A 12,162-nucleotide genomic window follows, 5' to 3' on the forward strand; every position below is an offset into this window, starting at 1 on the left:
AGAGTCCCCCCCGTACCGTTCCCCTGCAAGAAGACATTGCCAAGGCCATGGGCACCATGTCACCTCACAGATGCTGAGGCCCAGGCGTGTGGCCCTGAAGGCCTCACCTGCACTGTGGCATTGCAGTACCGGGCACAGCCACTCTTCAGGCTCCTTACTCTGCCAGTGTAGACACATCTGTGTGTGAAGAGTGTCTGGAAGAAAGCAAATGGGAAAAAAGCACTGAGTCTGCATTTTGAGGTCCTCTGGGCATTGCTCGGCTTCATACCCTGACAGCCTGCTTCCGTTTCCCCTCGACGTCAGGCAAGATCACCAGAGCTCTCCAGCTCATGTGTCTCCCCGCCAGAGCTTAGTCCCCTTCTTGAGGCCTCTGTTTCCTTGTTGGTAGAACACAGGCCAGGACTGGCATAAATCTGGGCACATTTATCTTGACCCTCCCTCCCGCCAGGGCAGACATTGCCAGTTGAGCAGGGAACACTTTGCTGTTCATCCTGAGTGGGGCTCAGCCACACTCTTCCAATCAACAGCCATCCCCAAGCTCCTTCTACATAGAAATTGTGGAGCCAGTAGAGAGTCCCTCTCTATTTGTAGAAAAATCCACCAAAGGAAATAGGGGTGGTCTGAGTTTTTCTCTTAGGAGTGATGCGTAGGTGTACGTGGGAAAGTCTTAAATGCAACTTCCATTCTCTAACCCCTGGTGCCTGATCATAATTATCTAGAGCTGTCGTTTATCAAGAACCCACTAGGGGCAGAGACACTGTACATATAAGATCATCAATCTTCAATTCCTTGTGGCTGTTTTTCATCCCTCTTTTGCAGATGAGGGAACCGAGGCCCCAACAGGTAAATATTTTTGCTAAAGAGCCCCATTAGTAAGGGGCAGGTCCAGAAGAATGGGTCTTACTGCGTCCTTACTTTAGGATATCACAGGCAAGTCATGTAGTCTCTGTTGGCCTCTGATGCCTCATCTGGGGAATGGGACGATAATGCTGATCTCGGGTTTTATCCTAAGCATTCTGTCTCTGGTTCAAGTTTTATGTTAGGTAAACGATGTGGAGACACCCCGTCTTCTTAGGCTCCAGCTCAAGAAGGTAGTGTTGAGAACTTCATGGGCTGTAAAATCCTAAAATCTGAGCTATGTAAAGGAATTCTGAGATCATTGAGGAAAGACTATTCAGTCCTCTTGTAGGCTCTCAGGATAATTAAGTAAGTATAGACCATGGGAGGCTGGGAAGGGAAGATTTGGGGCTTTTTTGGTTCTAACCCGTGTATCTAATTCCACCTTCTTTCTCTCCTTCTCTTCCTTACTTGGGCTGTGGTGATGTAGGATCATGGTTTGGCCATGTATTAACTGTGTGACCTTGTACAAAGTGTTTTATGTTTCCTTATGTTCATTCCCAGATCACACGAGGGCTATGATGGTAATATACCCACCTCGGACGTTTGCTATATAAAGCATTTAGAACAATGCCTGGCACACAGCAGTCACTCTCATGCTAGTCAACATGATTTCCTCTCTTCTCCTCCCTCTCCATTTTCCCCGGTTGACAGCATCCTGTTGGACTTAGGGGTTATGGCTTGACTGAGAAAAATAACTATCTGCACACCTGTGCCATTTAATGTTCATGTTTTGCTTTATTAAATGCTTCTCAGTAGGATTGTGTTAAAGAGCTCATCTCCTTCCTTAGCGACCTATTCTAGTGTTGAATGATACTTCTCACCGGGATGCTCTTTTTCAGGACAAAATTTTAGGCAGAGATTTCGATCATCAATTTTTACCTTGGAGCATTTTGCTTTTGTCACCAGTAGAGCACTTGGCATATGAATTCTGGATTATTGTGGAATGATCTCGTTTTCCTTGTTAGACTACATCTTCTCAACACAAAAACGAAAACAAAACAAAACTACATCTCATTCATCTTTATGCCCTGGGAACCAGCTCTCAATAGACATATGCAGAATTCAGTCAAACTTGAAAAGGGCTTGATGGTCCTAATGTCATTCTCTTGATAGTCCTTGTATTTCTATCTGGAAAAGTGTTTGGGAAGAGCAAACAGGAGTAACGTGTGGCGGACTATGCCAGTCCCAAACTGGCCTCTTTGGCATAAGGATCGTTTTGAGCTCAAGGCATACTTGAAAAACCGCAGACAGAAAAGGGACACTCTGATTCCCCCACTTTCCTTTCAGAGAACAGGAGATAAAGCTCCCCTGTAGAAGATGTCCTCCTTGTGCCAGGACAAAAGAGACCTCTTGTCACAGAGACAAGAAGCTGATGCAAGGAAAAAGCTGCACAAATGGACCTTGTTAAAATAACTCTAAATTTCCTCTAGCTTCCCTGTACATTTCAGTGACTTTCCCACAATTTCCTCCCTTGATTTGATCTACCACATCCACATAAACATTTGGGTTTTGCCATTTCTTTGGTCTTTGCTTTCCTATGGGCACTCCCATGTACACATAAAATCTGTGAATTTTCTCTTGTTAATCTAATTCTCAGGCCCAGCCGGATACCTTAAGATGGTGAAGGCAAAGCTTTGACTCCCCTACACAGACTTAAGAGGGTGAAGTAGAGAAGAAATGAACCTTTACTGAGTAGCCACTTGATTTAGGTATTGTACTTGGGTTTTTATCTCTGCTAATTCCCTTATTATTATTATTACTTACAGACAAAAAAAAAAAAACCACCTTAGTTTAAGAAGGTTCAACAATGCACCCAGTGTTAATGAGCAAGGATTCAAATGCAGTTCTGTCTACCCTCCCCCATACAGTGGGCTTTCTACCCTCTCCCCTTTGTTAGGCTGAGAGCCAATCTGAGGTTACCCCAGTTGGAATTTATATCTTTTAGAAGAAAGGTAGAAAGATGAGAAGCAACACCAGTAGGGTTGTTTGGGTGATGTGTGGTTTCTCGAAGCTGTCACACTCACCGTGGGCTCAGAATTAGCAGGACATTTGCTCCAATACACCAGAGAGCAGCTCACACAGGTGCCCTGGAAGGAAAGACAAGGATCAGTATAGGCATCCCTGTAAGAGGGAGCAGGGGACCACCCTACCTGACCTCATGCTTCCTTCTTCCAGGGGACCACTCCTGGCCTCCCTCTCTACTCCTTACTGGCACCTCCCCGGAGAGAAGGAGGGAAGTCAGTGCCTGTGCCAGAGGGTTTGGGAGCTGGAACCGATCTCACTCAGAGCAGCCTCCTCCTCTCCCTCTTTCAAGGTCAGATTGACTGTCCACCAGCCTGAGGTTTCTGATTGACTCTCCACTGTGTAGAGGCACCTGTCCCTGAGGAAGCATTGCAGTTGTCTACCTGTGCCAGAGATGAAGCGTTAGCACTGGTCACGCATGATAGCCTTGTTCTCCAATTAGCTTAGCAGCAGCGAAGCTGAGCATTGAATCTCTGCCTTTTAGTCTCCCTGAGCTTCTCGCTTCACTTGAATTCAGGAGGATGGAGAGGGATGAGTGCCTCCAAATCTCTCCAAATTGATTTTCTGATCTTCTCCTTTGGGCTCTGTGCTCCAGCAGGTAGACCTGAAAGAATGTTCTCTTGCCTCCCCTGCCTAGCATCTTCATGGTCTTGGCCAGTGCAAGAGCCAGCAGGATGCTAGTGGGTAGGAGGAGGGCAAGATTGAGGTATTTTTTCCCTACCTCTCTGCTTGGGCACTTTCACTATAGCTCCTTCTTGATGTCACCTTCCTCCACTCTTCCAGCTCTCACTGGGTTCAGGTACCTCCTAGCTCTCCCCTCCTCACCTCTCGGGGTGGTAATGGTTTCCATTGCTTCTCCTTGATGTTCCTGCATAACTGGTTTGTCTCCTTAGCCCTGCCCACCCCCCTCTAGTAGCATCTTCATTAAAGTCTCTTCATTTGAACCATTGGGGTAACTTCTGTTTCCTGCAGGGACGCTAACTAGTACAGAGAATTAGTAATTAAACCTTTAAAATCCAAACATACAAGACTAAAACCAGCTATGGGCTCAGGCTGGTGAAAACTGAGACTCCTAGACAGTGAGTGCCAGCTGCTCCTACTCATGCTAACCCCAAATACTTTGCAGAGAATGCATTTGCAGTTTTTTAAAAAGATTTTATGTACTTGTTTATTTATTTGAAAGGGTGAGACAGAGCAAGAAAGAACACAAATGGTGGGGAGGGGGAGAGGGAGAAATAGACTCCCGGCTGAGCAGGGAGCCCAACGCAGAGCTCGATCCCAGGACCCTGAGATCATAACCTGAGCCAAAGGCAGATGTTTAACTGACTGAGCCATCCAGGCATCCCAGCTTTGGACTCTTAACAGATCTAATCAAAACCATCCTAAATCATGTAGAGCAGATAGATCTGACTTTAAACCCAGAGAAAATAGTAAAATAAGACTCTATCCTAAGATATGGGGTATTGGGAAGCTCTTTTCTCTATTAAACCCAGATCCTTTGGGTTGTGGCTCAAACCCACATCTAGATTATTTCCTTTGGGAATTTGGAGAACAAGCTTTTAAGCAACCTGGAACAGAGCAACATTGCCACGAGGCAGGCAGTTGGGGATGCCCTTACCCCTGCATAGACTTCTTTCCTTGAACTTGAATGGCAGCTACTTGGGATGGGGAAGCTCTAAAGTCAATAACTAGACTCTTACTGAATCTTTTCAGCAGAGGCCCTGTTTTCCAAAATCTCTCGCCTTTGGGATAAAAAATGAGACTATTCTTATCTGGCCTGTTCTCATCTTCACCCTGGCCCAAGGTAGGCGATGTACCTGCCAAAACTATTTTGTTCAAAGAATGAACCAAATATTAGTCACTGGCAGGGACTGGCTAGGAAAGTGACTGAGTTTCTGCCTCTCTTAAAAAGGGATGACCAGAATGGAATCAGATCCCCCAGTTGGTATATGACTGGCGTGGAGGACGGGTACCCATACAATATCCTAAAACATATCAGGGGAACCAGCCACAATCCTCTACCAGGTGACCAAACAGCTATTTCCAGCCTTCATGATAAGAAGAGGGATCGGTAAATAAAACCTATAAAATGAGGCCATTATTCCTCGTTCAATGTCCATGTTCCAAGGATATTTTGAGAACAATCATTGAAGTATTATTGCAGTGTTCTGAAAAGAAAGACCCAGACCTATTATTGTGGCAACTTCAGGGGTATGGTTTCCATGGGAACTGAAAGATCCCATGTACAGCAGTGTTGAGATTTGGGGTGCTCTGAATAAAACCAGCTCACCCAAGTTGGTTGCCATGGAAATGGGAAAGGTCACTAGAGGGTACACAAGCTCACAGGCAAACAGAAAGTTTGGTATTGGAAAAGAAATACAGAAAGATGGTTGATTGGCAAGGCCCAGAGCACTCATCTGAGAAGAAATTCTTTCTTACATTTCTTGGAGTAAAGCTATGGGCTTGGAGCAAGGTGGTCCCAGGTGACACAGGCAAGGACTGATCCCACTTCTGGTGTAGCCGGCTGAATAGTATTCCTCACCAAATTTGTATTCCCTTGATTAAGTCTTTGCAAATGTAATTAGTTAAGATGAGGTCATACTAGATTGGGGGGCGAGTTCTGAATCTAATGACTGGTGTCACAACAGAAGGGAGGGGTACACACACAGTGACCCGCACAGGGGAGAAAGCCATGTAAACACAGAGGCAGAGGTTGGAATAACGCAGTTACAAGCTGAGGAACACCAAGGATTGCCGGGAGGCATCAGAAGCTGGAAGAGACAAGGAAGGATCCCCCTTCCCAGATCCTTCCGAGGGAGCACGGCCCTCCTAATACCTTGATTTCAGACCCCTGGCCTCCAGAACGGTGAGAGAATACATTTCTGTTGCTCTAAGCTTCTTCGTTTGTGGTCATTTGGTACGGCAGCTCTAAAGAGCCACTAGAGCTGGGAGGCATTGGTCATGGTGGAACATTCCCACAAGAAGCCTCGGTTCACAGTTTATGAACTAGGACCTCAGGCCCACCTGCCTTTTTGTGGGGACAGAAACCTGTGTGGAATGAGGCTCCTGGGGTGAGATCCTCCTTGTCAGCTTCCTCAGAAGTGTGAGAGGGAAGGACGCTGTCTGCCCTGTGGGGCTGTTTGGAAGCTCCTCTTTACTTATTTTCCTAGCTTCCTTACCAATTTCATCTCTCTCTTGCTTTCATCACATCGGTGAGGCAGAATTGGCATGATGGAGGGAGGAATGAGGACGCCGGTCAGGGTGTAGATTCGGCCGTTTTTGGCAATGACCTCTGTCTCTTCGATGGCCACATCATTTGCCAGAATCTGTCCCTGGAAAGAAGCAGTGACATATTTCGTTCTGTCCTGCCGGACACCAGCTGTCCCCAGGCAGAGCTGGGTGCTGGTGACCTCTCAGAGGGTTGCTATGAGAGGGGCCTGGCTGACAGGAAAAGATGGGTCTTTTTAAAACAAATGTTGATTTATTTATTTTAGAGAGAGGGGGAGATGGTGAGCAAGTGGGTGTGCGGGGGCAGAGGGAGAGAGAGAATCCCAAGTAGGCTTTGTGCTCCATGGGGAGCACCTGGGGCTTGATCTCCAGACCCTGAGATTATGGCCTGAGCCAAAACCAAGAGTTGGTTGCTTATTTGACTGAGCCAATCAGGTGCCCCAGGGAAAGATGGATTTTTCTTTTTAAAGATTTTATTTATTTATTTGAGAGAAAGAGAGAGACAGCAAACATAAGCAGGGGGAGCAGCAGAGGGAGAGGGAGAAGCAGGCTCTCCACTAAGCAGGGAACTTAACGCAGGGTTCAATCCCAGGACCTTGGGATCTGACTTTAGCCAAAGGCAGATGCTTAACTGATTGAGCCACCCAGGTGCCCAGGAAAGCTGGATGTTTTTTTAAAGATTTTATTTACTTATTTATTTGACAGAGAGATAGAGAGAGAGAGAGAGACAGAGACAGAGAGAGCACAAGCAGGGAGAATGGAAGAAGGGGAAGCAGGCTCCTCGCTGAGCAGGGAGCTTGATGAGGGACTCGATCCCAGGACCCCAAGATCATGACCAGGACTGAAGGCAGACGCTTAACCAACTGAGCCACCCACACATCCTGGGAAAGATGGATCTTAAATGAATTCCCGACTGACACCAGGAAAGGATGTCTCTGTAGATATGGTCCTTGCTGGTGCAGGGCAGGAAGGGGGTAACTATTCTAGCCCTATGATACATTTGCTAAGAGACCTCGGGTTAACCGTTTTACCTCTTTGTTGGCGAAGCAGGGATCCATTCATTCCAGATACATCTATGGACCCTGTATCACGCTCTGCTTTAAGCTCTGGGGATATGTATTGGTAAAATATCCAGACAAGTCCCCACTTATGTTGCAGGGGAGGGAGTAGAAATTGAACAGGGTGGCAAAGAATACTGACCTCCACTTCCCCCCAGAACTGCTTCACCTGTGGTATTAAAGGCAACTCCATACTTCCTGTGGCCCCAGTCAGAAGCTCAGGAGAATTCTTCCTCTAATTCATCAGCAGATTCTCTTGGGGCTTCCTTTGAAATGCCTTTGGAAAACAATTCTTCCCACAGCCCCGCTACCACCCTGGTCGGAGTCACCATCATTCTCCTCTGGGTTATTGCAGTCAGCTTCTAACTAGCCTCCCCGAATAGATGTCTGATCGTGTCACTCCACTGCTCGAAATCCCGTATGGCTCCTCATCTCATTTAAAGTAAGAATTCTCTTACACTGTTGGTGGGAATGCAAGTTGGTGCAGCCACTTTGGAAAACAGTGTGGAGATTCCTCAAGAAATTAAAAATAGAGCTTCCCTATGACCCTGCAATTGCACTACTGGGTATTTACCCCAAAGTTATAGATGTAGTGAAAAGAAGGGCCATCTGTACCCCAATGTTTATAGCAGCAATGGCCACGGTCGCCAAACTGTGGAAAGAACCAAGATGTCCTTCAACGGACGAATGGATAAGGAAGATGTGGTCCATATACACTATGGAGTATTGTGCTTCCACCAGAAAGGATGAATACCCAACTTTTGTAGCAACATGGACGGGACTAGAAGAGATTATGCTGAGTGAAATAAGTCAAGCAGAGAGAGTCAATTATCATATGGTTCCACTTATTTGTGGAGCATAACAAATAGCATGGAGGACAAGGGGAAATGGAGAGGAGAAGGGAGTTGAGGGAAATTGGAAGGGGAGGTGAACCATGAGAGACTATGGACTCTGAAAAACAATCTGATGGTTTTGAAGGGGCGGGGGGTGGGAGGTTGGGGGAACCAGGTGGTGGGTATTGGAGAGGGCACGGATTGTATGGAGCACTGGGTGTGGTGCAAAAACAATGAATACTGTTGTGCTGAAAAAAAAAAATCTAAAAAAAAAAAAATAAAAAAGTAGGAATTCTTAGGCCATGTGTCACCTGACCCCATTTCTCCTTCTCCCTCCCACTGCTTTGATCTCTCCTACCTCTCTTCCTTTATCCCCTCTGTTCCAGCCATGATGACCTTGCTCTTTCTCAACAAGGTCAGGCATATGCTCGCTTCTTTGTGCCTTTTTCTGCTTCCTTTCTCTGGAATGTTCTTTCTCCCAGATATTCACACAGCTTGTTTGTTTCTTCATTTTGTTTAAGCCTTTGCTCAGATGTTCTCTTCTCCATGAGGATTTGCTAGGCACTTTACCTAAAATGTCAGCCCCATGCTTGCTTTTTGTTCCCCTTCTTTGTTTGTTTGCCTTAGCCCTTACTACCTTCTAATATATTCTATGTTCTACTTATTTAATTTGTTTATTGTTTATCTTCCTATTTACTAGATTGAAACTTCCATGAAACCAGGAACTCTTCTCTATTTGCTCATTGGTCTACATTTAAGACCCAGAATGGTGTCTGGCACATAGTGGGCACTCAATAGATACAGAAAAAATGCATCATCATCATCATCACCACCAATGATGAATCAACAGGAGACATAATCTGCATGCTGTCAGAACTCTTGGTGATATTAGTCCAGAGAGTTAGCTGAATAATGCTACCTTCGCTGAGTTTCTTAAATAAGGCATGTTCTCTTCCATCACAGGGTCTTTACACATGTTCTCCCTTCTGCCTGGAACTCTCCTCTGCTCTTCCCTGCCCAAGTTCTCTGTACTCATTCTTTGAAGCCTGGCTGAAGCATTGCTTCTTCACTGAGGAGCTCTAGACACACAGCCTCCTCTTACTGTAAACTCTCATTGTAATTATAACGACACTTAATATAATTGTAATTAAATAATGAGCTGGTCATTAATTAGTTGCTCAAAGTTGGTTTTCTTTGCTAGACCGTAAGCTTGTCTTCTTCATTGTGTTATCATGGACATCTATTTCAGAGTCTCACATCCGCAGTTGCTCAGCAAATAAAAGGAAATCATGAAATACAAGAAATAACAAATGAGTGAAGTAATCAAGATCGTAAGCTTGGGAGTTAGGGTAGAGGTAGGATAACCTGGTGAACAATCATAAGCAGAGCAAAAATGCATGTGAGTAATGTCAGAAGCGGTTGAATTTTTTCACCTACGTTGCTGGTGGTGTTGAACTGTATGATCTGGTTGGCCAGGGTCCTAATGTGTGGGGTCACAATGAGAGTAGCCACTTCAAGCTGTAAAGAGAAGAGAACAGCACAGACATTATGAGCAATGCATAAAGCCTTGCTTTTGTAAAGTTTTCACTGGAAAAAATAGCCTGGAATTCTAGGAAGTAAATAATGTCATCAGTTGCGTGGCTTTGAGGGTTTCTTTGATAAGGGGTTCATTATGCATTGCTAAAGGCACGCCTAGAGCTACAGATAAAGAAGAACTGTTTTCAGTGTTTTCTAGCGCTGTAATAATGGAATTTAAGTCAAGGTCAGATATGTGGAAAGCAGGAAAAAATAGGGCAGGAAAGTGGAACCAACCTGAGTAAATGGGACAATGTGGTATCTGACGAGTTCCAGAAGCTTCCGAGATCCCTGCAACAGAATTAAAATACTTCTTTAGTCATTGCAGAAAATACAACTTTCCCCCTTTTGTGGGAATTTCCCCCAATGACTTCGGATGTATAATCAAGGAAAGTCGATGCCCCATAATCTCTTCACTGTGAAGTGCAGGATGAGAAAAACCCCATCTCCAAAGGGCTGACATTCACCAAATTCCTCCCTTGTGGCAGGACCTGTTCTGAAAGCATTATAGGCATATTTTATATAGTTTTCTTAAAAGCCTTGTGAGGGAGGGACCGCTATTGACTCATTTTATGTGTGATAACACTGAGTTTTAAAGACATGACAGAGGTCACAAAGCTAACTTAGGATAATAAGACTAAGAAGTTCTCAGTCACTCTGTTCCATTACCTCTCTGAATGGCTAAAGCTACATTCTGGAATGTCTAAGACGGCCTCAGTTGATGATTCTATTTCATTTTCTCTGTAAATAGATGTCTGCTTGTCAGGCCACGTGCTGGTTAGTTGGGAATACACAATCCCTCTTAGGACTGTCTGGGCAGGACACTCCCTCCTTCTGAGCCACCATGGTCCACGCTCATCTCTCCTTCAAAACCCTTTCCACTCTTGCTCATGCTTCAGAAACACTGGAGCGGTGGAGAAAAAAGAGTCTTGGGACTATCAGCAGAGTAAGCAATCCCCGTAGGGTGCGCTGGGGAGAGCGAACAGAGGTGAGGAGCACAGGGAACCGCTCTCTGGGGACCAGTGGCCGTGGGGATCTGCAGTCTCGCTGGGAGATTACAGAGCTGGGAGTTACAAGCTACATAACCCTTGAGTTCTGCTTCATAAGTGGCACAGCTGTGGTCACTCGGGCTTGGACAAGGAGAGGATCACAAATTCAGATCATAGTCACCTCTCAGAAGCTGACATTCTAGGGACATGTCCTAACAGTGAGGAGTCCCAGGTTGAAAGAGAGCCCTGCTGAATCTTGGTCCCATGTGCCCAGATTCCCCTCTGCACTTGCTCTAGGTCCCGAGGCCAGGGGAGTTTCCTGTAAATAGAGTGATCCCCTATCCTGGCTCTTCTGGTACAACTCTACTGTCTGCCTTGCATGTTGGCAGCCCCATTCATTCTCAAGTATCCTGGTGTGGGTGATACCTTGTATGGCCACCGTATCGAGAAGCCAAAAGTAGTATGTGGAGGTCAGGGTTGCCCGTAAAAATGTTGGAGTTGAGCCCCAGGTAGCAGCCCCGGCATCAGTGTTTCTGTAGCCTTGGCTCTGTTACTCTGTGACTTCAGCCTCAGACTCTGGCTCTTACCTTCTCCTTGCAGCTGCTTTCTGGTACCCCCAAGTGAGGACTTGCAGGCAGAAGCAATGCGATTCTAAATTTGGATGCTTAGTGGTGGAAGGGGTGAGCGAAAGTGGGGACCCCTGGGAAATGTCAGCCCAAACTGGATCGCAAGCTCCTCAAAGGCAGGGGCCAGGTCTGTCTGGCTTATTAATCAGAATCGCCAGGCCTCACAGTGGGCCCCGCATCAACGTTTGTGCCGGTAAGTTAAAAGGGGGAAGGGGTCCTGGGAAGAGCACTGAGCTGAACCTTGGGGTCCTGAGTTCTAATCCTGATTGAAGCAATCAATCAGGATTGATGTGACCTTGAGCAAGCCACGTAGCTCCTCTAGGCTCGGTTTTGCCTGCAAAATAAAGAGAGTGGTGTGGACCCCTTCCATCCCTCTGATTGTGTAGGGAGGACGTTATCAACTGGGTTGTTCACTTCTAAAGGTCTAAGAATTAATTGGTGTTGGATCCTTTTTTACAAGAAGCAGGAAAGCAACAAGGGAATTGATTGGTATCATTCCTGCCATTGTGTGTGTGCCTGTCGCCTTGTCTGGCTGGGAGCCACGAGGGCCATCGCTCAGTTAGAATTGAGTCCAGTGTGGCTCAAATCGACAGGATGCATGGCCAGGTGCTGCTGTTTGTAGCAGAGCCTTTCCATGTAGTTAATGCATTCTTTCCCTTATGAAGACATTCGCTTCCTCCCTGCTGTTTTAAGTAAAAATAACAAAAAACCCAGCCCTTTGATGCCAGGGCAGAAAGAGAGTTTTTCTACCAAATTGTTAACATGACCCCAAACTCTGCAGTTTCACCTCCTTTTGTCCCATGTTACTTGCAAGGTATTTGTGAATTGGCAAGGGTCAGTCTCTCTGGTTCCCTGTGCTTGCATTTCACCTAGTTCAGCGAAGAAGTCATAAACTGGGGCTCGTCCTCAGTAGCTGTGGCCTCTGTGTGGA

The 12,162-nt window shown here is 46.0% G+C and overlaps 1 protein-coding gene across 4 annotated transcripts in view; it reads right to left on the reverse strand.

Annotated features, from left to right (window-relative positions):
• LOC111142039 (stabilin 2) overlaps nucleotides 1-12,162 on the reverse strand; it is a 167,851-nt gene that overhangs the window by 88,860 nt on the left and 66,829 nt on the right. For all 4 annotated transcript variants that reach the window (XM_022494966.1, XM_022494965.1, XM_022494968.1 and 1 more), the window contains 5 exons: nucleotides 9,854-9,907; nucleotides 9,479-9,559; nucleotides 6,102-6,254; nucleotides 2,925-2,987; nucleotides 108-194 (listed from right to left, as the gene is read on the reverse strand). In XM_022494966.1, coding sequence (XP_022350674.1) covers nucleotides 108-194; nucleotides 2,925-2,987; nucleotides 6,102-6,254; nucleotides 9,479-9,559; nucleotides 9,854-9,907 — 438 coding nt within the window. The remainder of the gene's footprint in view (nucleotides 1-107; nucleotides 195-2,924; nucleotides 2,988-6,101; nucleotides 6,255-9,478; nucleotides 9,560-9,853; nucleotides 9,908-12,162) is intronic.

This window comes from Enhydra lutris, unplaced genomic scaffold (genome assembly GCF_002288905.1).
Source record: "Enhydra lutris kenyoni isolate GAN:26980312 unplaced genomic scaffold, ASM228890v2 scaffoldscaffold7, whole genome shotgun sequence".
Taxonomy (NCBI): domain Eukaryota; kingdom Metazoa; phylum Chordata; class Mammalia; order Carnivora; family Mustelidae; genus Enhydra; species Enhydra lutris.